The sequence below is a fragment of the Homalodisca vitripennis genome, chromosome 2, assembly GCF_021130785.1.
Source record: "Homalodisca vitripennis isolate AUS2020 chromosome 2, UT_GWSS_2.1, whole genome shotgun sequence".
Taxonomy (NCBI): domain Eukaryota; kingdom Metazoa; phylum Arthropoda; class Insecta; order Hemiptera; family Cicadellidae; genus Homalodisca; species Homalodisca vitripennis.
The window spans coordinates 90,739,215-90,765,150 of NC_060208.1; the positions used below are offsets into that span (position 1 = coordinate 90,739,215).

Sequence of the window (25,936 nt, forward strand, 5' to 3'; positions counted from 1 at the left end):
TGATAATGGTCAAAGACGAGGTAATTTAATTAGGGGTTTAAAAGTAGCACACGTTAACGTAGAAAACCTTAGAGTTCATCGTGAAAGTTTTATTACATATTTTCAGAATGGTTTATATGATATTATAGGGGTAACGGAAAGCTTCTTGAAACCAGAAATATTGTCTCAGCCATATCAGTTAGAAGGTTATTCCCTCATAAGACATGATAGAGAGAACAAAGAGGGAGGAGGTGTTGTAGTATATCTAAGAAATTCTTTCAATTACAAAGTGCTTGCACTCTCTCAGGCGATTTACTGTAAAAAACCGGAGTTCATTGTTTTAGAAGTGGGTTCAGGCTGGAAGCTTTTGTTATGTGTTGTTTATCGTCCACCAAAAGTAGGCATTCTTGTAGAATTGTTTGATGTATTATCTAATCTTTTACCAATATATGATAATGTTTTAATTTTAGGAGATTTTAATATTGATTTAAGTAGTGACAAAGTGTTTTATGACAAAACTCAGTTCTTGGGTTGTGTTAATGACTTGAGCCTACATTTGTTGCCACTACAGACAACGTATCATTTACCAACATCGGATACGTTACTAGATTTAATTCTGTGTAATGATTTGTCTAAAGTTATTGATTATGGTCAATCATCTGTGTCAGGGCTTTCATATCATGACTTAATATATGTGGAATTAAACTTAAAATTTAAGCGAGGAAATGAGAAAAGCTGTTTAATGTTAAGAGATTTTAAAAATATTGATAAGGATAAGCTCAAAGATGAATGTTTAGCATTAAAATGGGAGGACCTTTATAATAACGATTCAATTGAAGATAAAGTTAATATTTTATGTGAAAGGTTGTTATCTTTGTATAATAGGTATATTCCAGAACGGCGTGTTTGTACGAAGAGAAACCCATGTCCATGGATTGATGGGAATTTAAAAACATTAATGAACCAACGAAAATCTCTGTACAAGCGCTATGTACGTACTAAAGATCCTGTTATATGGGAGCATTACAGAGTGTTACGAAATAGTATTAAGAGACAAGTCAGAGACGCTAGAAATAAACACTTTGATGACTTTTTCAAAACAGACGTTTCGAGTAGAGTTCTGTGGAAAACAATTAGAGATCAGGGTGCGGGTAAAGAGTCTAAAAAATTGAGTGATCCTGTTGTTGATATTAATGAATTAAATTCGTTTTTTTGTGGAATTAATAATGATATTGATGTTAAAATGATTGATTATTATAATGGTTTAAGAGAATTTGATATGAGAATTGATGATTATTTTAGTTTTAGTTAGGTTAACACAAATGTTATGTGTAAGGTGATTTCACAAATATCTTCAAATGCCATTGGGAGTGATGGGATACACTTGAAGTTTTTAAAGTTGATTTTTAACGAAGTTAAAGATGTCATATGCCATGTGTTTAATTTTTCTTTAATGAATAGTGTATACCCTCAGCAATGGAAACTTTCTCTTGTATTGCCTTTGCCTAAGATACCAGATCCAAGTGAATGTAAGAACTATAGAGCTATAAATATCCTGTGTGTATTTGGAAAAATAATTGATAAGATAGTGTACCAACAAATGTGTAAATTTGTGTGTGATAACAATTTATTGTACAAATATCAGTCTGGTTATAGACCTAATTTTAGTACTCAAACGGCCCTTGTAAATGTAACAGATGATATAAGACGAGCAATGGACAATAGGCAATTAACGGTGTTAATATTACTAGATTTTTCTCGTGCTTTTGATTGTGTTCATCATCAGTTAATGTTAGCAATATTGCGTTCCTATTGTTTTAGTGATAATGTAGTAACATGGTTTAGTTCATATTTAAATGGTAGGTTGCAACAGATTAAAACCGGAAGTGGCCGATACTCAGACTGGAAGAGTAACATAGTCGGTGTACCGCAAGGCTCAACCTTATCAGCTTTGTTGTTTTCTCTGTATATAAATAGAATGTGTGATTCTTTGATGTTTTGTAAATCCATGGCATATGCAGATGATCTGCAGTTGTACATTCATGCTGATGTTAATAACATAAATAATGCTATACAAGGTTTAAACTCAGATTTGAACACACTCCTTATTTGGTGTAAAGCTCATGGTTTAAGTTTAAATATTGCAAAGTGCAAACCAATTATTTTAGGAACTAGTAGACTTTTAAATACCTTGGATTACAATATAATCAACAATGTGGTCATAGATGGTGTTGTTTTGCCATATGAGAAAAATGTTTTGAATCTTGGATTAAGGATTTCAAATAGTTTGTCATGGTCAGATCAGATTAATTATATATATAAGAGAGTGTTTCAATGTTTGTACCAGTTTAAGCGGTTGAGTTTCAATCCATCTATTGTAGTTAGAAAATTGTTGGTATCAACATTGATTTTTCCATTTTTCGACTATGCTAGTATGGCTTATTGTGATATAAGCAGTACTTTAGTGGAGAAATTACAAAGAGCACAAAATGCTTGTGTTAGGTTTATTTTCAAGCTCAGATTGGATGAACATGTAACAGGTTACTACAAGCAGTTAGGATGGCTAAAAATTAAGGAGAGGTTAGAATACAATATGCTTTCTTTGTCTTTTAAAATGTTGAAAAGAAGAGAGCCATCATATTTACATGAAAAATATACGACTATGAGAAATGTACATTTAAGAGAAACACGTTTTGGTAATGTAATTCTTCAGTTTCCTAGACATAGAACTGTAATTTATTCAAAGTCATTCCATGTTGAGTCTATTAGAAAATTAAACGCATTACAGATTGAACTTAGAGATTGTAACAGTGAAAAAGTGTTTTTGAAAAAAGTAAAGAAAAACTTACTGGCAAGATATAATTGATTTATTTTAGATGTAAGAATGTATTTGATGGTACTTCGTTGACTTATTGTCTTATTTAAATGTTTAAATGTAAAATCCATAAATCTAAACATAAAATAATCTATAATCAAACATGTTATTGTTAGTAAAATATAATAACTCATTTATAAATGTATAACCACAACTCAAATGTAAAAAGGATTGTATTTATTTGATGCCTGTTCCGGTGGAAGAGTGGACCTCTGGTCTAAACCGGGGCAGGTAAAATAAAGAAATGTCAAATGTCTCTCTCTCTCTCTCTCTCTCTCTCTCTCTCTCTCTCTCTCTCTCTCTCTCTCTCTCTCTCTCTCTCTCTCTCTCTCTCTCTCTCTCTCTCTCGCTCTCTCTCTCTCTCTCTCTCTCTCTCTATATATATATATATATATATATATATATATATTCATAAAATTTTTTAAATGCCAATAGCCTAATTTAATTTCAATTACAGTCGACTCTCGCTAACTCGAATTTCAAGGGATCGGCTGTTTTGTTCGAGTTACGTATAGTTCCACTTATGAATAGTTCTAGAATAGAGTTATAGAGGTAATATTTCACTTAATTCGACTTACAGAGGTAATTCTACTTACAGAGGTCAACAAAATAAAATTCGAGTTATAGAGGTACAAATAAACTGTGTTTTTTATTCCCTACATCGTTTAAAAAACTAATGTATGTACTGTAACTACATACAGCATTTATTTGTACTTACTGTCACACTGCAATGTATGCCTACAATTCATACGTACATACAATTCAAATTTGAAAATAATCCGTAATCTTCTTCTGCCTAAGGTTTTTTTCAGAATTTAAGTCTATAATGTTCTGAATAACAATAACAGCAGAGAACACGTTGTCTGGTACGTCACTTGATTGTTCTAAGTAGCTACGTAAAGTGTTCACTGCGGCCTTGGCTTCCTTGGTTGTGATGTCCGGTGGCTGCTCCATGCCGTCGTCATTGTCATCATCAGAGAGGACGTCTTCACTTGTTACAGTTGCGATGATGTGAAAATGATCCGTAGACTGAAACACCCTCGTCGACATTTGCAAAATCAACAAAGTCTAAATTCGGGAGCTCGTTATTTCGGGTCTACTCAGCTTCAGCGTAGGGAAGTCTCGGTTCTAGTTCATGGTCATTGTCACTTGGAGCATCTTGGTCTCCATCTATTGCAAACCCGCACGAATTAAAACAATTGACAACTGTTTTTTTACACTTTTCCAGCACTTTTCAATCAACCGCATGGCTTGTAACAGGTTGATTGAACACTCCTTTCCGTCTTCAATATCAGCCACAAATCTTCTTACAACTTCAGTTCTGTAAAGAACTTTAAAATTCTTAGTAATGCCCTGATCCAGAGGTTGTAATTTTGATGTCGTATTTGCTGGTCAAAACTGGACCTTAACCCATTTGAGCTCAGGAATAGTGTTGTGAGCACTGAACTTGTCAATAAATAAAATAATTTTTCGCTTCCCTTTGCCCATTTGCGTATGTAACTTAAGTAACCAATCTGCAAACAACTCCGCATTCATCCATGCTTTCCTATTTGCTGTGTAGTCAACAGGTAATGACTTTACTCCAGCAAAGCATCGAGGTTTTTTTGATTTCCCTATCACTAGAGGTTTTAACATATTTGTGCCTGTCATATTTGACGCAAGCAAAAGAGTAATTCGTTCTTTGCTGTGTTTGCCCCCGTGACACTATTCCTCTTTAAACTTGCAAGTCTTATCAGGGAGACACTTCAAGAACAGAGCAGTTTCGTCAGCATTGAATACGTTTTTGGGGTCATAATCTTTAATGAGATCTGGTAATGAAGCCAATCCAATCAACTACTACGTCATCGTCTACAGCTCCACTTTCTCCACAAACTTTCTTAAAAGAAATGTTGTGCCTTTTTTAAATTTTCAAGCCACCCATTGCTGGCTTTAAACTCTATATGGCCCAAGAATCTAGCAAAGTGCTCAGTTTTTTCTCTTATCAATGGGCCGCCTAGAGTAATATTTTTTTCTCTGCACTGTTTAAACCATTTAATCATGCACTCTTCTACATCTTTAAATTCAGCATTTCTTTTCCTTTTACATTTTAAGTTACCTTCGATAGCCCTTTGTTGAATTTCTTCTTTGTTTTTCAAGATCGTTGACAGCGTGCTGCAAGGAATGTTGAAGTCTGCGGCAATGTCTTTCTTTTTCCTCTTCCCTTCACCCACTTACTTTATTATCTTCAACTTGTCTCCTATATTCAAAATTTTCACTTTTCTAGTGCTCACGTTGTCACTCATATTGTACTGTAGTCACTCACATTCACTAAACGCAAAACAGGGTTAGACCGGGAACGAGAACGTGCCACTCTATTGACTAAATGCGTGGGAACTGACTGCACACGGCACTGACGTTTGGTAGACAGTCGGACAATTCAGCGACATGTCCAGACCTGTTCGGCTAGGTCTATGACCTAACACAGGTTCGCTGTAAACGTGTAAACACAGCACAGCTTCGAGTTAGCGAGGGTTGATCTGAAAATTTCGAGTTGTAGAGATAATGTATTTAAAGACTTCGACTTATCTACTGAAATTCGAGTTATAGAGGTAATTTTTCTATCACTTCGAGTTATTGAGGTAAAATTCGGGTGCAAAATTAATTCGAGTTACGCATGGTTTTTTTTTCGACTTCGCAGGTTTTCTCAAGGGAACGGAAAAAAATCGAGTTATCAAAGAATTCGACTTATTGAGGTTCGAGTTATCGAGAGTCGACTGTAACGTAGAATCACAAAAAGTACTTGCTCACTCACTTGCCGGGTGAATGTGCTACCATTATACCACAGAGCCCTTACTTTTTACGATTCAATTATTTAGTATTTGGCCGTTTCTTTCACACACACACACACACACACACACACACACACACACACACACACACACACACACACACACACACACACACACACACACACACACACACACACACACACACACACACACACACACACACACACACACACACACACACACACACACACACACACACACACACACACACACACACACACACACACACACACACACACACACACACACACACACACACACACACACATATATATATTTTTTTTTATATATATTGTTACAAATTGGTATATATATACAGGGTGTCAATTAAGTCTGTAACCTCTTTTTTAATTTTTAAACATAATAGAAAGAAATACCAAAGTTCACACGTGCTTACTGGTGATAGTAACGCACATATCTGCCCAATTACTGACCAGATAATCCCTTTGGGGGACGGTCCACAAGGAGTCAGACAAAATTCTTAAATAGCACCATAGGTCAAGTTTGGTATCAAATTAAAGGTCATACACAGCATCCACAGAAACTTGCCACTTCCAATCTGCCACTTTCACATTCTAACAGTATTTGTGTTATTGGTAATAATTATTGATTCCTGGCTTCGATTACTACATTGTCAGATGATGGTAAGTAGGGATGGTTTTGAACACTTACTTTGATCACAGGTACTTAAAAATTGGTGTTTACTTGTAATACTTAATAATTTGTTGTTCAATTGTTTTAAAATTCAAATAGCTATAACTACTAAATGAATCCACCTTTTTAAGTCCGGTTTGCGGCATTGTACTCTGCTAAGTAAGACCTAAGATTGGAAGTGGCAAGTTTCTGTGGATGATGTGTATGACCTTTAATTTTATACCAAACTTGACCTATGCTGCTATTTAAGAATTTTGTCTGAATCCTTGTGGACCGTCCCCCAAAGGGATTATCCGGTCGGTAATTGGGCAGATGTGTGCGTTACTATCACCAGTAAGCACGTGTGAACTTTGGTATTTCTTTCTATTATGTTTCAAAAATTAAAAAAGATGTTCCAGACTTAATTGACACCCTGTATATATATATATATATATATATATATATATATATATATATATATATATATATATATATATATATATATATATACATATAAACACACACATTCACCCGGCAAGTGAGAGATCCGGGTTCGGCTCCCGGCGGAGCAAGTACTTTTTGTGATTCAATGTTTATTGAAATTATATATATATATATATATATAAATAATAGTATTGTATATTTTAGCCTACTCTATATCAACAAACACATTTCAACGTCTAATCTCGTATATATAGTAAAATCATATTCTTATTTTGTTCTCTAAATTTATACCCATTCCGATATTAAAAAGTGTCCATGGGAAAGCCATGAGGAGTTGTAATATTTAAATTACTAACCTAATTCCCCTGTGTTCAATGAAACAAATACTTGAGAAAACTAATAGTGCACTTAAACCTGTTTGTTTCTAGAGCTTCTTAAGTACCCATCATATTTCAGAATAGATTGGCGTGAAATTTGAACCACCTCAATATACCACAGTAAAACTACATGAAGACGAATAATGAGCATTATTTCAGTCAAGCCAACTTAGATAAAGGGGTGCTTGCTTCTTATCTTCCAGGCTCTACCAGTCACTGTAGGGATGTTCGGTATGTCCCTTACGTTTAGGCTTGCTACAACACTAAGAGAACTATAACTACTCTAACAATCATCTTCCGCAGTAACATACACCTGCCCTTTACGTTCACATTTAAACTTTAGTAATTCAGCATTTATGATTAATAATTTATCAAACCTGAATATAACTTAAGGTTTCCTGAGTGGAGGGGGACAAGAAAGGTTTACGCTGTACCCAGTGCAGGTTCCACTAACTGATAATAACCAACAACAAATAGGCCCTCCATGGGGTGTGGTATTTTAATCTGTGAAGTTTCACATTTATAAATTATGGTAATTAATATTTTTAGATAATTAAAATTATGAATCGTACAACAAATAAATACAATTATTAACGATTCAATATTTTTACTTTATTGATTCAAATAACTTATTATGGATTAGCTAGATTATTTATGGTGATGTAAATAATCTATGCCTACTCTAAGTCCTGGATCTTGTTTTAAAACAGATACGAACATTAACATACCTGCAGTACTTAAATAAGGTGAAAGTGATCCAATTTCCTCTTCCAGTGGTGACAACGTTTTACCAACTGACCCAGAGTGGGAAGGAACATACGTGGATGATCTGCCTGATCCGGGACCACTATACTGGATTCCTTATAACATAAATGAAAATTTATCATTTGATACGTAGCCAATCACAAATTTATTTACTAAATATTGATGGGAGAAATCATATGAAATAATATTTAAGAATTTAATTATTGATGTCAAAGTATAGGTAGATAAAATTATGTACTTTCTCAAGAATAGGTCTCTGGATATAGGATAATCTTAATTTCTTATCACTAAAACCGTATAATATCGTGATGGAAGTTGTCTGTATGCCTAACTGGACCTTCCGTTATTATAACACATGTATACATCTGAACGTACCTGCAGTAGGTAAATTTAATGAAAGTAACCCAATTGCCTCTTGTCTCGATGGACACATCTTACCCACAGACAACTGGCAAGGGTCGGAATGAACAAAAGTAGATGATGTGGATGATCCACCAGCCACCGCTTCTTGTCCTGCACTTTGGGTTACTTCCGTCATAAATCCGGGCCCATATGTGCTCCATATGGGGTCTTCCGTACTGCATTCAGACACTAAGAAAGAATAAACTATGTAATTAAATACCACGTTTATCATTATTAATAAAAAGCTAACATACAGGAAGACTCTAATCGATCAAACCATTAACCATTAATCGAATGCAATTAAACTTGAAAGTGTTGTGAGTTGAAAATAGCATCTTTATTTAATAATGTGGCACAATAAGAATGGCATGTAAAGAATTGATTTCAAGTGTATTTCCTAAATTTTACCTAGAAATGATTCGTTAATTTACTACAATTTTAATGATATTTCCGTTATATGTCGAAGTATTTTACCATCCAATATTAATCATACTTTTATCCATGTTTGAAGTAACGTAATTATTACGTTAATAAAATAACCAGTAACTGAAGAACTAGTACATTTATGTACTTAATTTTTAATGGTGTATTATTACATAAAATGATCATTTACATTACAATAAATAGCTAATCTTAGCATTATAACAATATTTATGGCCTTACAATTCCTCCTTAAAATTTAACAGTTATCTATCGATTCTCCTTTTGTGATAAGACTTCATAGAAAGGTACTAAAGTATTAAAATTTATTAATCTTTTTCACTGCCCCAAAGAAGAATTTTACTGGAATTGAAGGGAGTTTTTTTAACGAATTTTTTAACTCTTCTGTCGGGGTCTTTTATACTCATTTTAAATGGTTTCATTGATTACAGTCTTCCTGTACGTTCGCTTTTGTTTAGTAATGTAAAAGTATAATATTAAAAGGATAATGTCAAACTTTGACCGAATAAATATTCAGCGTATGATAAACTATCGTTGGAATCACGAAAAAAATCTTGTGTATATATATATATATATATATATATATATATATATATATATAATTTCAATAAACATTCAATCACAAAAAGTACTTGCTCCGCCGAGAGTCAAACCCGGATCTCCCACTTGCCGGGTGAATGTGCTACCATTACTTCCACAGAGCGCTCACTTTTCCGATTCAATTATTTTGTATTTTGCCGTATCTGTCACAGTGTAATGTCACAGTGTATATTTCAACATATACACACACATATATATGAGTTTTAATTCAATAAAAATGAGTGATGGAGCCAGCTTAGACTATAAATACTAGACCTTGCACTCATTAGTGATCTCTGGAACTTGACTTAAAAAGTAACCTATCATGGTGCTATAGATTTGATGATCTACTTTGATACTTTGATATTACATCTTCCCTTTATTGAAAGGTAAAAATCCAAAAGTATATGTAGTATATAATTAAGATGAAAATTAGCAGAGTGGTTCTTGCCATGGCGACCGCGTCTTGCCAACAGGCACCTGGCCCGTTGGGGGTGACCAAACGTGGACGATGTGGATGATCCACTAACCAGAGCACTTGTTCCTCTAATGTGGATTCATTCTGACAAACATCCAGCCATTGATTCATTAGCAATTCTATTTTTTCAGATTTATAAAAATCGCTTATGATGGTTAGTAGATGGGATTTCATATTTTCAAATTAAATCATTAAATGATTGAAAGGAGCTTAACGTACCTGCAGTGGATGTATAGGATGAAAAGGATCCAATCGCCTCTTGCTCTAGCTGCCATGTCCTACCAGTGGACACCTGGCCAAGACGGGACTGAATATACGTAGATGGTGTAGATAATTCGCCAGAAACGGCCCCTGATCCTGTCACTTGGCTTCCTTCTGATATGTATCTGGGCTCTTCTTCCCTCCATTGGTTGTCCTCAACATTGTATTGGGACACTAAAAGCGGATATACTGTATACAAAGTTTAAACTTTAACAGTGTTTTTACATAGGAAAGTTGTTTAATCTTAAATCTTACCTTCAGTTTGGTCACACACTATAGATCTTACACTGATTCCAAGCAGATTTGACAACCTAGCAATAGATTAGCTAGATTCCAAACAGATGTGATAACATAGACAGATATTTTATTTGTTTGAAGCAGATTTCTTTACATTCCTAATTAATTTTACAGTGCTTCCAAGCAGTCATAAAAAGATTTCCAATAGACTTTATATTAATTGCAAGCATATTTGACAACATTTTAATAAATTTTAGATTGCCTCCAAGTTGATTTCACAACCTTGTAATATATTATTCTTTTCATTTGAAGCAGATTTAACAATAACCAAAAAGATTGTACATTGGTTCCCAGCAGAATTATCCACATTGCTATCAGATTTGACATTGATAGCAAACAGATTTTTCGTTTAAAATTTTTATATTTCCAAAAAATTTAACGATAATATTTACTTACGAAACTGCTTAGAAAAATACAGCTAGAGTATTTGTTTACATCTGTACATTTATGGTACTTTAACAGGATTTTATATTGATTTTCTGTTGCACCTAAAAGTGAACTAGGAGCCGCTGTATGCATATTTGCTCATCTAAATAGAGATTATAGAACAAGTTTGTTTATTAATAATTAATTTTAAAGTATTTTAAAGAACATAAGTTTTAAACCTTATGACTATATAAGGAATATATATTCAACGTATGCTTACTTATCTTTAAGCTGAAGAAGAAATAACATACTTAAAAAAAAGCAATTGTTTTCTGTTATGCTACGGTGAAGTATCAAGTGATTTTGTTAAGGAAGGGTGAGTGCTGGAAACAGAATAAACCTTGTAATTATTAGCGATCTCTACAACGTTTAAAGTGACTTGGCATGGTGCAATAGATTTGGTAGCCTATTTTGGTTTAGGTAAATTAGGTCTGAATTTAAAGATGTAAATTCTAACATACCTGTAGTACGTAAATAAGGTAAAAAGATAGAAAGAGTATCGTGGAACTGACCGCGAACATATGACTTGAAAAAATACAAAAAGTTTTACATTTTCTAACAATTTTATACATAATTGTGGAGTATTTTTTGCACTTCATGTATTACAATTATTATCACTGACTTCTAAATATTAAAGTAAAAAATATTTATACATTTTCACTATTATCATTAGTATTAGTTTCTATAATGTGGTTTGTATCACTTTCACTACAATTGTATGTTTAAAATAATTACGCTATTCTCCTCATATTATAAATTAAGTTATGGTTTATAATAGCTTCAACAAAAAATAAATATTGTGGAATAAAATATTTCTAAATACCTCGTTGTACTTATGTTTTATATTTTCATATTGTTACATTTAATTTATCTTTATAAAGTCAATTAATGGTTTTGACGTTTCTTCATCAAAATTTGTGTTATAATATTTTTTTTCTTAACTAATTATTTAATTAAATGTAAGGTCAGGCCCAATTAAATTAGGTAAAAATTATAACTATAGTAAACAGAAATACAAATGTTCTTCTAGGATTAAATTAAAGTACGGCTTTGATAGCTAGAAAAGATCAAATTCATTCATCCGCCATCTACAGATATTTCCCTCCAATTTGGCTTGTATTTAAAAAAATCCATACCTTTTACACGTTAGCATTTCTCTTCTCTTACAAATTAAAAAATGATTTATAATCTTGTAATATACGGGATTTCATACATTCAAATTGGTAAACATATAAATATACTATATTTAAAGGTATAAATCTTAAATTACCTGCATTATACATAGAAGATGAAAGTGATCCAACCGCCTCTTGCTCTTGAGGCCACGTATTACCAGCGGACACCTGGACAGGTTGAGAGTAAATATGCATGGATGATGAAGGATAACCAGAAGCAGCAGCCTCTATTCCTGTCACTTGAACTCCTTGTGATATAAATCTGGCCTCTTCTCCCCTCCATTGTCTGTCCTCCACATTGCACTGGGACACTACAAAAAGGATATACATAATAAATAATTACAATTTAAACAATTAGTGGTACATGAACATTTTCACAAAATGTGAGGATACCACTTTAAATCAATTTCCTAGAAATTTTTCAATATTTTACTTAACTTTTACTTTATTTTAGTAGTACTTCCGTAGCAGATTTAGAACACCTCACCATGTTTAGCAGACTTAGATAAAATTAAAAAATATTTAAATATAATAATAATTTAAAATTGGTAAATTTTAAAACACTACTAAGTTTTCATAGTTAACTCATAATTGTGCATTTAAAAGAATTCGAAATGGGCTGTCAGTATAATTCAACAGTAGACCGGAGTCAATTAGAAATTATAACTGTATAATTGACAACGATTTTGATGATTTTATCGTAGCTCTATAAATCTTAAGATGATCATTTCTTGCGGATCAAAATGTATATCGCAGGATTATTTAATGATATAAATCCATAGGTATTTGGGATAATACCAGTGCTGCCTCCAAAGTGTTAGTCATATAAATAGTTACCAGAGTAATGATTGTTTGTCATATTCATATTCTTATAAAAAGTCAATTGCGCCTCCATTGCATACATTTTTTAATGTAATGTTTTTAAATAATAATCTTGGTAACTTTAATAATATGTCTCATAATATTTCATCTTACGATAGGAAAAAAACAATTTACTTTAAGTAGGTTAAGTAAACGTTGTGTAAAACAAATTACTAACGGTAAATTCTTTTAACAATTTACCACTCTTTATTAATCAACTTACTGTGCTTGTTTTAAAAACCTGCTCTCTAGAGGGGTTTAAGAAACGGCCTTTTACTCCAACAGTGAAGTTTAATTTTAGTGATGTAATTTGTTGAAAAGAACGTTTACCTCTTAGGTAGGCCAACGTATAATTAGTTAATATATGCATGCTGTAACAAATATATGTATAGTGGCAAAATAAATAATTGCGTTTTGTTATGTCATTCCAACTACATATAAGTCAAAAGCTCATACCTCATCCTAAATTTAATCCCTGTCAAAATATAGATTAAATCTGATAGAAGCATCATCTGCTGGCAAACACCTTAGTTTCAGACTTATTTTAGAAATAAAATCAGTAGGGAACAAATGTATTATAATGGGACTCAAGGTTTCTGCTTTGAACGTGCTGATATATCACAGTTATAGTTCATAATTTACATGAGTAGCATCACAAAACTGTATTTTTGTATTTTTTGGTTGGCAATAGAGCCTCTATACTTTTTTACCTAAGGTCACTTAATGGTGCTATATTAGCAGCTCTAGCAGATACAATAATTTGAGACCAAGCATGGCATTGGTATAAGCATGTTATTCGATTGACTGCTCTTTGCAGTAAAACATGTAGCAGTAAAAGTTGGTTACAGAGTCCTTTGTGTTCTGTTCTGATGCTCATAAAATATTCGGTTTTACTTTGTTACAATTTTTACTTTTTACATTAACCTTCATGTCATAACCCACAAATTTGGGAATGTGCTTTGAAACTTTTGAATACTATGTGAGCCAACTTATCAGAAAAGATATATTAATCCATCGAAGATACTAATATTACTCATTTAAAAATAATACTCTAATAACTTTCATTCACTTCTCGCTCACGGCTCCAGTGAAATCTCAGTATTTACCATAAGTCACTTCCTTGTCTATAACCTCAAGTAGCCCAGACACGTAGCTCTGTAGAATTCCATACAACTAGCAATTCGACTATGATTTCAATAATTCTTCTCTAGAAAATTACATGTTTAGAAACTGCTTTATCTATAAGTATACAACACTGCACGCATCTTCATACGGTTCTTTTAAATATTTTTATTGATAAAAACTATCTATTTTGTTACTAAAACCTAGTTTAGGAATAAATCTCAATTTAATAAAGAAAAGAATTAAAACTTATAGCTATACACGATAGGTAAATTACGTAATGAAATTCTTCAAATACGTATTTGGCAGAAGTTGAAGGCCTATACCCAACCTAGAAACAAGTTTATTACAGAGAGAAAGGGGAAGTCGGATTGTCTAATGTGCAGCTCTGTATCTAAACACCTGAGTAAAGATGATCGAACGATGTTTCTTTTATTAATAATTTTAAAGTACGTATAATAAGAAATAAATATTAATAAAACCCAGCGGAATATATATTAAACGTATGCTTATTTGTAGTTAAGCTGACGAAGAAATAACGTGTATCAAAATAAGGTATTTTTTCTTATATTACGGTAAAAGTTTCTGGCTTTTTACTTAAGTTAAGACGGGTGGTGAAACAAGCTCAGGCATATAAATAAAAGACTTCGAAATCATCAGCTATCTATACAAATTTAAAAATGACATATTATGGTGCAATAAAATTGATGGCCTACTTTGAAATTATATCTTTCGGTATTATAATGATGTAAATCCTAAAGCATCTGTATTAGGTAAATAACGTGAAAATTAGCCAATTAGCTCTTGCATTGACAGCAACGTCCAACAAACAGAAACCAGACCAGAGTGAACAAACGTAGATTATGTGGATACTCCGCCATCCACATAAACTGTTCCTCCAATTTAGCTTTCTTTTTACAAAATTCCAAACCTTGTACACATTAGCCATTCTTTTTTGTCACGTGTATAAAAATGATATATAATTATGCAATAGAAGGCATTTGTTATTTTCCAATTAGATCGTTATAATGATTTAGAGGTATAAAGCTTAACGTACCTGCAGTGGACGTATAAGATAAAAGTGATCCAATCGCCTCTTGCTCTGGCGGCCACGTCTTACCAGCAGACACCTGGACAGGTTGGGAGTAAATATGCGTGGATGGTGTAGATAATCCGGCAGCAGCAGCTCCTACTCCTGTCACTTGGCTCACTTCTGATGTAAATGTGGGCTCTAATTCCGTCCATTCATTGTCCTCCACATTGTATTCGGACGCTAAAACATGATGTACTTTGTAAATAATTGCAGAAGGAATCTGATATAAATCTGACCTCTTCTCCCCTCCATTTGTTGTTCTCCACATTGAACTAGGACACTAAAAAAAAGATATTATACTTAATAAATAATTACAATTTAAACAATTAATGGTACATACACACTTTCATAAAATGTGAGGATACCAATTTAAATCAGTTCCCAAGAAATTGTTCAATATTTTACTTAACTTTTACTTTATTTTAGTAGTACCTTCCGTAGCAGATTTAGAACACCTCACCATGTTCAGCGGACTTAGATAAAATAAAAAAATTCCTGAAGTATTTGTATAATATGAATATGACCCAATCGCCTCTTGCCCTGGCGGCCACGTCTTACCAGCGGACACCTGGACAGGCTGAGAGTAAATATCCGTGGATGGGGTGGAAAATCCAGTAGCAGCAGCCGTCGCTTGGTTTCCTTCTGATGTAAATGTGGGCTCTAATTCCATCCAGTCATTGTCCTCCACATTGTGTTCGGACGCTAAAACATGATGTACTTTGTAAATAATTGCAATTTGAATGTTTTGTAGTACATTTGAAAGTGTTTTAAATTGAATATTGTACATTCAGTTTCGTAAGTTTACAAGTCTGAAAATTTAATAGTAACAGAGATTTTGTATGATTTATTTTGTGTTTACTTTGTCTAAATATAAATAAACATCTCGTTAATTTAAACGTGAAAATACTACCGAGCCTTTAATAGTGAAATAACGTAAAAATTACAAAATTGTTTTTGTAATGACGGCCACGCCTTTCCAACGGACGTTTGGCCAGGGTGGGTGTGAACAAATCTAATTAATTGGATGATACGCTTCCTACTTACAGAATTCCAAACCGTGTACACATTAGGCATTTTCTTTTTTCACGTGTATAAGAATGATATAATTCTGTAGAAGATATCATTAAAATATTTTAAAATTGGATTACATGATTTAAATGTATAAATCTTAAATTACCTGCAGTAAATGTATAAGATGGAAGGGATCCAACCGCCTCTTGCTCTGGCGGCCACGTCTTACCAGCAGACAACTGGACAGGTTGGGAGTAAATACCCGTGGATAATGTAGATAATCCGGCAACAGCAGCTCCTACTCCTGTCACTTGGCTCACTTCTGATGTAAATGTGGGCTCTAATTCCGTCCATTCATTGTCCTCCACATTGTATTCGGACGCTAAAACATGATGTACTTTGGAAATAATTGCAATTTTAACGTTTTGTGGTACATTTGAAAGTGTTTTAAATCGAATATTGTACATTCAGTTTCGTAAGTTTACAAGTCTGAAAATGTCATAGTAACGGAGATTTTTTATGATTTGTGTTTACTTTGTCTAAATATATAAGTATAAAATTCAAGTATCATTGGTAAGTGTATAGAGTAGCCAAATTGTGGCTATAGTCGTATGTTACGAACATTCATCATGATTGTCCTTGAAGTGTTATTTTTCCTTTGTCGTCTCAGTGACCATGAACTACGCTAACAAGGTTCCATTTTAATTGACCACTCATCATACTTTGGACGTACACAGCAAAATATGTTTTCCTACAATCTTTGTAGTTGGTTAGTAGAAGTCACAAGTGCTTATGCCAAAATTATAACCTTTTTATCTTCCTCGAGATTACTTACTAGATATTCATTGTAAACATATCCCTATAGTTTTGCGGTGTGTACTGACTACTCTATAAAAAAATTGACGAAATTAAAATAAGCACTCCTGAGTCCGTCTTTGTAGTTTATTGAAAATAGCTAAGATACAGATCAATGTCATCACTGTAGAAAGTATTCTCATACATGTTTTTATGTTATACGCCTTAAAGACTAAGATATAGTACTTTGAATTGGTTTTCATCTCAATGTATCTAATCTGCTCATGGAACTTGGGAAGCGCAAAAATAATACTGTTCATAATGATTTCTTATAATTGACTTACACTTCGTAAATAATTTTTCATCAATCTGAGCACCGAATGAGTCAATAGATTGAAGGTATGTCAACAGCTGTGTTGTTTTTAAGTTAGTCATTATCTTTGGTCCTTCTAAAGCCCCTCACGTTTATGGACTCTCAATATATATTTTTAATTGTATGTTTTATATGGTCCTGCTACTATTGACCCCTTTAATCAATCTTGTCTCGTGTACCGTAATTTTCTCTGGCTCTAAAATATGAAAAATAACTCTTGTTCTAAGAAATGTAATAAAATCAAGGCTGAAAGCTACTTGAATCACATTGCTTTATTGCCTACTTTAAGAAAAAAAAATTTTTAATAATTTCTTTATTGAATTGTATGCTTTTATTAATGGAAAATATATTTTATGCCTACCTATATGGATTTATGGATTTAGGCCAAACCTTTGTACTACACTGGTGGTAGAAATAAATTACTTATAACATATTTGATGTATTTCAACAAAAAAAATTACAGTTGCCTGCCTAATTTATTTATGTAAGGCGTTTGATATAAAGAATCATAGTACACTTTGTAGTAAATTGGAAGTTTATGGAATCAGGGTTATAGAACTACAGTCGTTAAAATCTTGTGTGTCAGATAGAAAGCACGCTGTAATAGTAAATAATTAAACTTCTAACTTTCGAAGGGTGTTGTCAGGTGTTTCCCTGGGCTTATTATTAAGTTCTTTCCTTTTTTGTCTTTATCCACGACCTGACCTTTAACATCTCTATAATTTACATGCTATATGCAGACACTTCTTCCATATCCTCCACCAAAGGGTTCAATATAATTAGTAAAGAACTCTCAAATGCTGTAAAGCTGGCAAACAGTAGTACAATATAAAAAGGTTACAGGTAAATACAGTACAATTTACATAAAAGACCATTTACATTCAACGAAACAAGTCCTTAATAACAACCTGCAGGCGTAGTGGTAGGATGTTCTGGGTTTGTTGGCAAGATGTCCTCAACAGCGTAATCTTCCAACATCTGGGTAAGGCTTGGAAATTCATTGTCGGGGTCTGAAACACATAAAACACACCAATGTAACATACAATGTATCATAAATGAAACGCACTTCCAATGCGAGGCAGGAGGGATTGATCTATAATTTATTACACTACTTATAAAATAGATAAAACCTTTGAGCTTTTAAGATTAACTTACGTTTATGCGCATTGCCTAAAATGAATCTAGTGAAGAAATTTTATTTAGATAAATTAGTTTATAAAATCTCAGTTTGACCATACAGTTTAATAGCAAATAAAAATTGAAAATCTATTACTGAATAAAAAAAGCGTCACATTAACCACGTAGGGTCATTTTATGTCTATATTAATGTCAAAATGACTCATGGATTTCCTTTTAGTCCAGCAAACTAAAATCAATTCATAAGTCTTTAATACTGGAGGTCAAATAGTTCTTGTTTTACCCGGTCAATTGTCAGAATCAACATTTTGAGGATGTTTTTATATGGCGCTCTACCTAGGCTACTATAAAATATTTTTATTTAATGAGTCAACGTAAATTTTTTAAAGTATTTAACAAATATGTTTCAGTTTGATAGTATATTTATGTTCTGCAGGGCTTGTATTACCATTTATATTTTTTATCCTTATAAATACAATCATGCAAGAAGTCTTTTAAAATTTTCCTCTTAGTATTTAAATTCAGTAGTTTTTTTTAATTATTTTACGATATAATCTAATTTCTCGTAAATTTATAGTTAATCTCTCAGTTAGGTACCTTCAGAAAAATACGTGTATTATCAATGTAAATATTCAAATAACTAAATTATTTCTGATGGTGAACATGATAGTGGTATAAGTTCCCAAGTAATCCATTAAATGAGAAGAATTTAACACCTTAGCACTGTATTCGGTACACTTTGTCCTTAACCATTAAAATTGTTTCAAATAAGCTTTTAAGTTTGAATAAAGTGTACAAAATATGTAAATGATATAAAAGGAAATATAATTCTGTAAAATACATTATTTTAATACCTCATAACGAGATAGACCCTTGAATATATCAGTTAAAATCAAACGTTTATCACATATTTTACAATAGTTGATAATCTTGAACATTTACAACTACTTTGAAGGACTGTAACTGGTAACTTCTTACTGGCGATAGGAAGGGTTATTTCCTGATTCGTAGTACTAGGCGGTGCGGTATGTGAGCCAGGACCAAGCTTAGGACCACTCTCCGTACGAAGAACAAAGGTTACGTTGGGTTGTCTGGACGTGGGAGGAATATTAGGCTTTTTTCGTGGTGTTGACTCTAAAAATGGCAACAAATTTGTAATGTGTGATTAAGTGAATGATGAATTTAAACTCATACCTTTCAAAACACTTATTAAAAAAATGGATTATAAAAAACTCACAACTTCAACTCTTTATTGTATCACATTGATTAGAATATTTGTTAACTAGTTATTTATACAAAATTTGCTAATAAAAATAATATAATGGAAGTATAACTTAAATATATTTCAATTTAATAAAAGTTATTTGAATAATAAATTATTAGAGATAAAAAAAATTTCCATTCAAGTATTTTGTTATATACGAGTAATAAAATTTATAATTTTAATAAATAAATAAAACTTAAATTAGGAGAGAAATATTTGTTATTTTGAGATATAAGGTAAGTTTAGGACACTAAATGAAGGACAATTCCATGAAAAAACATATATAGGTAAATTCATTATCTATCAAATGTGTCAACGGACCCTCTGCATCTGTGTTTGTCACTGTATTAAATCTGGTATAATGTACACATCTGCATCAGGAACAATACTCATCATTTACGACAGTATTGAGAAACATTGCTCGCAAATATACAATTCGTGAAAAAACAACATTTATTATTTTATCATATATACCTTTTCATGTCAGTAATAAAAGATTGCATTGAAAAAAGCAGTAAATACTAATAATTCACTTCTAAACTCCCATTTTAACCAATTGACGGTACAACGCATGTTATTTATATATCTGTAAGAACCAACATTAGTTGGACTAAAGAGAGTGGGTAACTTAATCACAAATTAATCAATAAAAAATTTAAGTATTTTGTGCATGTTTCTTTAAATATTAATGGCTCATGCACACTTAAAATATAATTTATGGGCACTGTAGATTGTCTTTAAAGGTAAAACTATGGGAAATAATAAATAAATTCTTCAATTTAGCATTTCAATATTGTTCATACTATAATTTACCAAACAATTTATGTATAGCGTGAAATATCTAAGGACCTCAATATGGGTTCATAATTGAAATGTTTATGTTTCTTGTATTGTTAAATCTAGATTATTGTACAAATTTGTCTGGTACATTTAAAAATTAAACTTTTGATTTCCATGGACTTATTTACCGGCATTAACAAGTAATAATGTATTAAAAGAAATTGAAATATTGCATCGATTTTCCATTTTTAAACTTTAAAACGAAAAAGACTTTTAAAACTCCAAATTCCTGATTATTCGTCACAAATTACACCCTACTAATACAACTGGTCATAGTAAATCTTAGAAGTATAGTGAACCTTGTACAGTTTTAATAAAGTTTCTCCTAATTGTACATTCTTTGCTTAAAATATCTATATGTTATTAAAACATTTAGTGTAACCCCCTTAACTCATAAAACATAAACTTTTAGTGACCTATTGTGTAAACCTGTTACTAAAACACTTCTCTAATTACCTCTCTAATGAACAGAAGTGAAAATATGACATTTGGGAAGATATCTCAAAAAATATTTTATCTGCAGACTTTACGTCTGCATGAAAGTGGTTTTTTATGTAGGCAAGAATGTGATTTATGTCATGCATGTCTAACCATGGAATTTGACTGAGAATCATTGAAATCTAATATTCACATTGTCTCTTCTGTCTGTCCACAGAAAATATCTTAAACTGTACATGAAACCTCAGCGAATCCTTTTACGCAACACGTGGTCTAACGTACTCATACTTTGTATGTTTATTACTGACGTAAATATAACTGTACTTATAGTCGTATCACTATGTACGAGATTTGATTAAAGTACTGCTTTATGTGGTACCAACACTTCTCTCTGTATCCCGACCCCATATGACTGGTTGTGTAGAAAATTGCATTTAGCTCACTAATATCTTACTAGAAATTTCGATAACGGCTGGTTCATACGAGAGTGGCGGTCTATCATCTTCATCGACGTGTTCTTTGGGTAAAGTAGACGGGACAATTATTCTCACCACGTTTCGTTGGGATTGTCCACTCTTCCCTGTAAACACAGAAATTTGCCATTTAAAAACATGCAACACAACAAACAAATCACAAATTAAAATAATCGTAAATTTTAAATGTGTTTATTTGAAAATCACTTTTCCAAGAAGTAACATTGTACATCCTACAAAATATACTTTTGTAAAATATCTAATGATGACTGCCTCAATGTCAAGGTATTGTAATATCCTCATATTACAATTACAATCCCTAGATTTAAAAGTAACTTAAAAATTCCTTGCTAAATATTCTACATTACATTTGATTAATAATTATATTAACAATTATATTAATAAACTCTTTAAGATAAGCGGTTAAAATGTTGTAAGCAAGTATGTGTTAACATTGAAAGCTGCTGGTAATTTAGAAAGAGACAGTTATTTATGAATTTATTTGACCATATCATTTTTAAATGAAACTATTCAATGATATATATTTCATTGAATAGTGTCATATATATAATAATATATAACACAAGATAGTTAGTTGGTTAAAGGGGTTTACTCTTCTTTAATCGTTAAAGCTTGAATAATACGTACCTTTCGGACCTTGATTTCTCTTTGGTTTTTCTAATACTCTCACCCCTGCCCAATGCCCTAGCACGTCTGGAGGATTAGGCTGTGAAGAAGTAGAAGGTCCTTGACCTAGAAAGCCATTCCGATAGAAATTTAATAACTACTATGCATGGTTGTAATTAATTTAAGTATTAAAATGTAAAGTCGTACAGATCTGAGCTCTAAGCTCTTCCCGTATCTATAAGATTTGAACTATAAACAATAATAAATTATAGTTCACGGTGCTAAATTAAATTACTGTTACACAATAAAATAAGTTATAAGTTTTAAATCTAAAGAACCACATGAGCGTGTGTGATGTCATCCTATTACACAATGATTGGAAACCAATTTTTTATTACAAAATCTGTCAATCAGTTATTATTAAAATTAAAACGTACTCGATATACGTACGTAACGAAATATCGTTGGACGAGTTCAAAGCATTATTGCAGTTGTTCTACATTTACAATTCAACTAGTACACCTAACTGTATTTGCTAATAAAACCTACTTCATTTAGTTTTACCACATTCAGTTCTTTATTTAAAATATCGGAGATAAAATAAACATGAACAGATTTTCTTAAATACTTTTTTATTTTAATGGTCACTATTATTAAAAAGAAATTCTGGCTAACCCTCGCCAATTTCTTAAACCAAAATAAGCTATGAATAATAAAATATATACTACCCAGCTCTTTTAAAATACGACTGTTACAATGTCCCGTATTAACATTAAAATAACTCACTGCAGTATAATCATTTTTGCAAAACGCAATGTACTAATTATTCTAAACGGTCTATCTACAATTTATATTGACATGGGAAACCTTCATCTAAAACAAGCGCCATTTTGTTGCTATGAAAGATTATAGGAATTATTCTTGAAGAATTATAATGTACGTTAAAATTAGAACTGAGCATTATCATCTTTATTGTTATGGAAGAAACAGGCAGCGTAAAATAGAGCTTACTACTTCAGAAGGTACCTCGAACGTGAAGTTCATGCAGAAATAAAACATAAACAGCAAATTATTCCATGAAAACAATGAGATAATTATTCAAATTTGAAAGATTGCCATAGCTCCTCACTTCATATTATATCGTTCCTACAAGAAGTATTCACCTTCACCTCAAAAAGATGATCACCTGGAACTATAACATAAACAGAAATATAGCAAACCTAAGAATAATTACGAACATTGGAAGGAATACCCAACTGCTACAGGATGGAGAGGATTTAGCTTATATGCGGAGACTCAAAACATCTCAAATATCTCAAAACATTATTTAAGAATAATATGAACGTGAGCTTATAAAAAATTTGAGGTACAATATTAAAAGTTATGAGCTTCTAAATGCTTTTAGTTCCTAGTGTATATATTACCGAATTTTAAGTGATTATTTGTACACATAAATCATTTTAAATATTAACCAGGAATAATATACCTACCTTATACGAGCACGTTATTTTGTGAAAATAACGTGTCAGTTATTTTGTTAAGTACAAAACATACACTTAAATATATATCCGACAAACAATTAAATTGGAATAAGTATTAAGACACATTTTATTTAAAAGAAAAAAAAACATAATTGATGTACTATCTCTTATGTGATATTTAGTATACTGTGATAAAGATATTCCATTATAAGACTTAGGGAGTTGAAATCATTGCATATCATTCACGTTGATTGAATTTTCGGAGCATTTAACTCAATTTAGTGACAGCATCTGCTTGTTAAGTATTTTTTTATGACTGTTACAAATAAAATTATACAAAACATTTACTCTTCTTTACTTAATGGTACACCCTAAATACATATTAGATAGTTGTTTTAATAATGTTTTTATCAATCATGGTATATTATGGTTGTTATATAGCAGGCTAAGTAGACTAAACTAAATTACTGGATTTGGAGTGTAACTAAATACCTTAAAATATGTACCCAAAAACTTTTTCATGCTTCCTGAAAAAGACCTTTCATGTCTCGTTACTCACCTCACTAATCGTACTTGGACAGTTACTGAGACAAATTATTGAAGCCTTGGTAATTAAAAAAATACGTCATGAAGTAGTTTAAGACGACAGTTGATTTAATTTACGTGTTTGTGTTTTCTGATGGCAGGAATTTGCGAAGGAGAATTATCACTATTTTGAATAGTGCCAAAATATGAAGATAATAGAGCCAAAAGTCCACAAAACGCATTATTTATATGCCACCACTTACATAACTTTTATTTGCAGTATATGTTACCCTTCTATATAATGCATGGATCTGTATAATTCACTAAACAACTTATAATGTGTTGCTTACGTTTTTTTATACATATGAACTCACCAGTGTATAATGCGGGATTTGCGGGAACATTCTGTTGAGGTGGAGGTGATGTAAGATCAATGGTCCGTACAGGTTGCTCGGGTAGTTGAGATCGTGCTGAAAGGAAATCTCAAGTGGAAACGTGTGTTAACTTATTTTAGACACTAATACTTGATACATGAGTAAATGTATGTGTTTATATACTTTGAATACCCGATGGCCTTCCGCCCTATTGAATATTTCTTTAAAACTAAAACAACCTCTTGATATCATCCTGAGTCTGCGAATGAAGTTGTTTACTATTTTCAATGTCGGTATTGATATATCATAGCTGCATACCAAATTTTACCCTCTAAGTAAACTAGCTTGGAATTTGTCATGGGAATAGACGGAATAATAAAAATACTGGCAGAAAAGAAACTGGATTTTATTTTTAACTTTCATGGGATATTTTACTAAATGCCTTTCAAAAAGCTAAACAAAGTATTTTACGTCTGGTAAACCACGCAACTGAATAGAAACTACATTAGCTAGGAATAAATAATATTATTTTCAAGGAAGAAGAAAGTGTTTTTTCCAATTTAAAAGCACTGTAAGGCATGTGCAATAGGGTGGAACGTTGGTATAGAGCAAAAAATAGTTTTCTGTTTTACACATTCTAATAGTGAAATAAATTTGTCTTTTTATGTTAGAAGTAATTCTACAAAGTTTTATTTAGCTAAAAACACATCTTGAGGTGCCGTAAAAGCCTAGAAAATAGTTTTTTTGTCTACAAATTTTAAAGAATAAAAAAAAATGTTATTTATTATTTCAATTTAATTAAAACTGTAAGCCTTAAATCATAAATACAAATGTAATTTGCTGCCATCATCATTTTATAGGCCCACTTAGTAGGCGTTAAAACTTAAAAAATCTAATGTTTTTAAAAAAATGTTCCATGAAGAATATGTGGGTAAATATGTACTCTAACGCGGAATAGAGTGTGGATTGCATTGTAGAGGAGAAATCTGCGTCAAAATATTGTAAAATCCGGTTAGAATCAAAGTAAAATCTATTGGGAATGTTGGAAATCTGCACACAAAAAATATATATTTGAAATATGCTAAAAACTAAAAATATAAAGTCTGTTGGAAATGTAGTAAAATTTGGTTCAAAATCTAATATGGAAGTTATTTGAAGGCAATCTAAGAGAATATTATTGTACGTTTTCACGTTCTCGTTTTACCGTCACGTAAAATCTTCTTGGAATCATTGTAAAAACTGTTTGTATTCATTGTAAAATTTGCTTGGAGTTAATGGAAAATCTTTTTTAAATGTAAAAGACAAATATTAATAAATAATTCCTAAAAATCTCTTTCAGTAATTTCTTTAGTTTTTTTAATCATACAAGATAGTGAAATAATATATTTGGTACATGCAATGTATTGCAGATATTAAATTAAAGTTAAATTTGGGTTTATATGATAAAAAGCTTAAATAAATGAATAAAGATGATACATTAAACGTAGTAGGTATTGGAAAAGGACAACTAAACATAAAATATATGGTACAATTGTCTTTAAAGAGTATAGATTTCTTATTGT

General features: G+C 31.8%; 1 protein-coding gene across 7 annotated transcripts in view; it reads right to left on the reverse strand.

Moving 5' to 3' along the window:
* Positions 1–25,936, reverse strand: part of LOC124354346 — a 90,981-nt gene that overhangs the window by 20,385 nt on the left and 44,660 nt on the right. For 6 of the 7 annotated variants that reach the window (XM_046804726.1, XM_046804724.1, XM_046804725.1 and 3 more), the window contains 12 exons: positions 24,375–24,470; positions 22,016–22,120; positions 21,349–21,474; positions 19,331–19,486; positions 18,124–18,225; positions 16,214–16,429; positions 15,595–15,738; positions 15,001–15,216; positions 12,056–12,271; positions 10,021–10,251; positions 8,277–8,492; positions 7,865–7,996 (listed from right to left, as the gene is read on the reverse strand). In XM_046804726.1, the coding sequence (XP_046660682.1) occupies positions 7,865–7,996; positions 8,277–8,492; positions 10,021–10,251; positions 12,056–12,271; positions 15,001–15,216; positions 15,595–15,738; positions 16,214–16,429; positions 18,124–18,225; positions 19,331–19,486; positions 21,349–21,474; positions 22,016–22,120; positions 24,375–24,470 (1,956 nt within the window). The remainder of the gene's footprint in view (positions 1–7,864; positions 7,997–8,276; positions 8,493–10,020; positions 10,252–12,055; positions 12,272–15,000; positions 15,217–15,594; positions 15,739–16,213; positions 16,430–18,123; positions 18,226–19,330; positions 19,487–21,348; positions 21,475–22,015; positions 22,121–24,374; positions 24,471–25,936) is intronic. The other variant, XM_046804727.1, reaches the window with a different exon arrangement.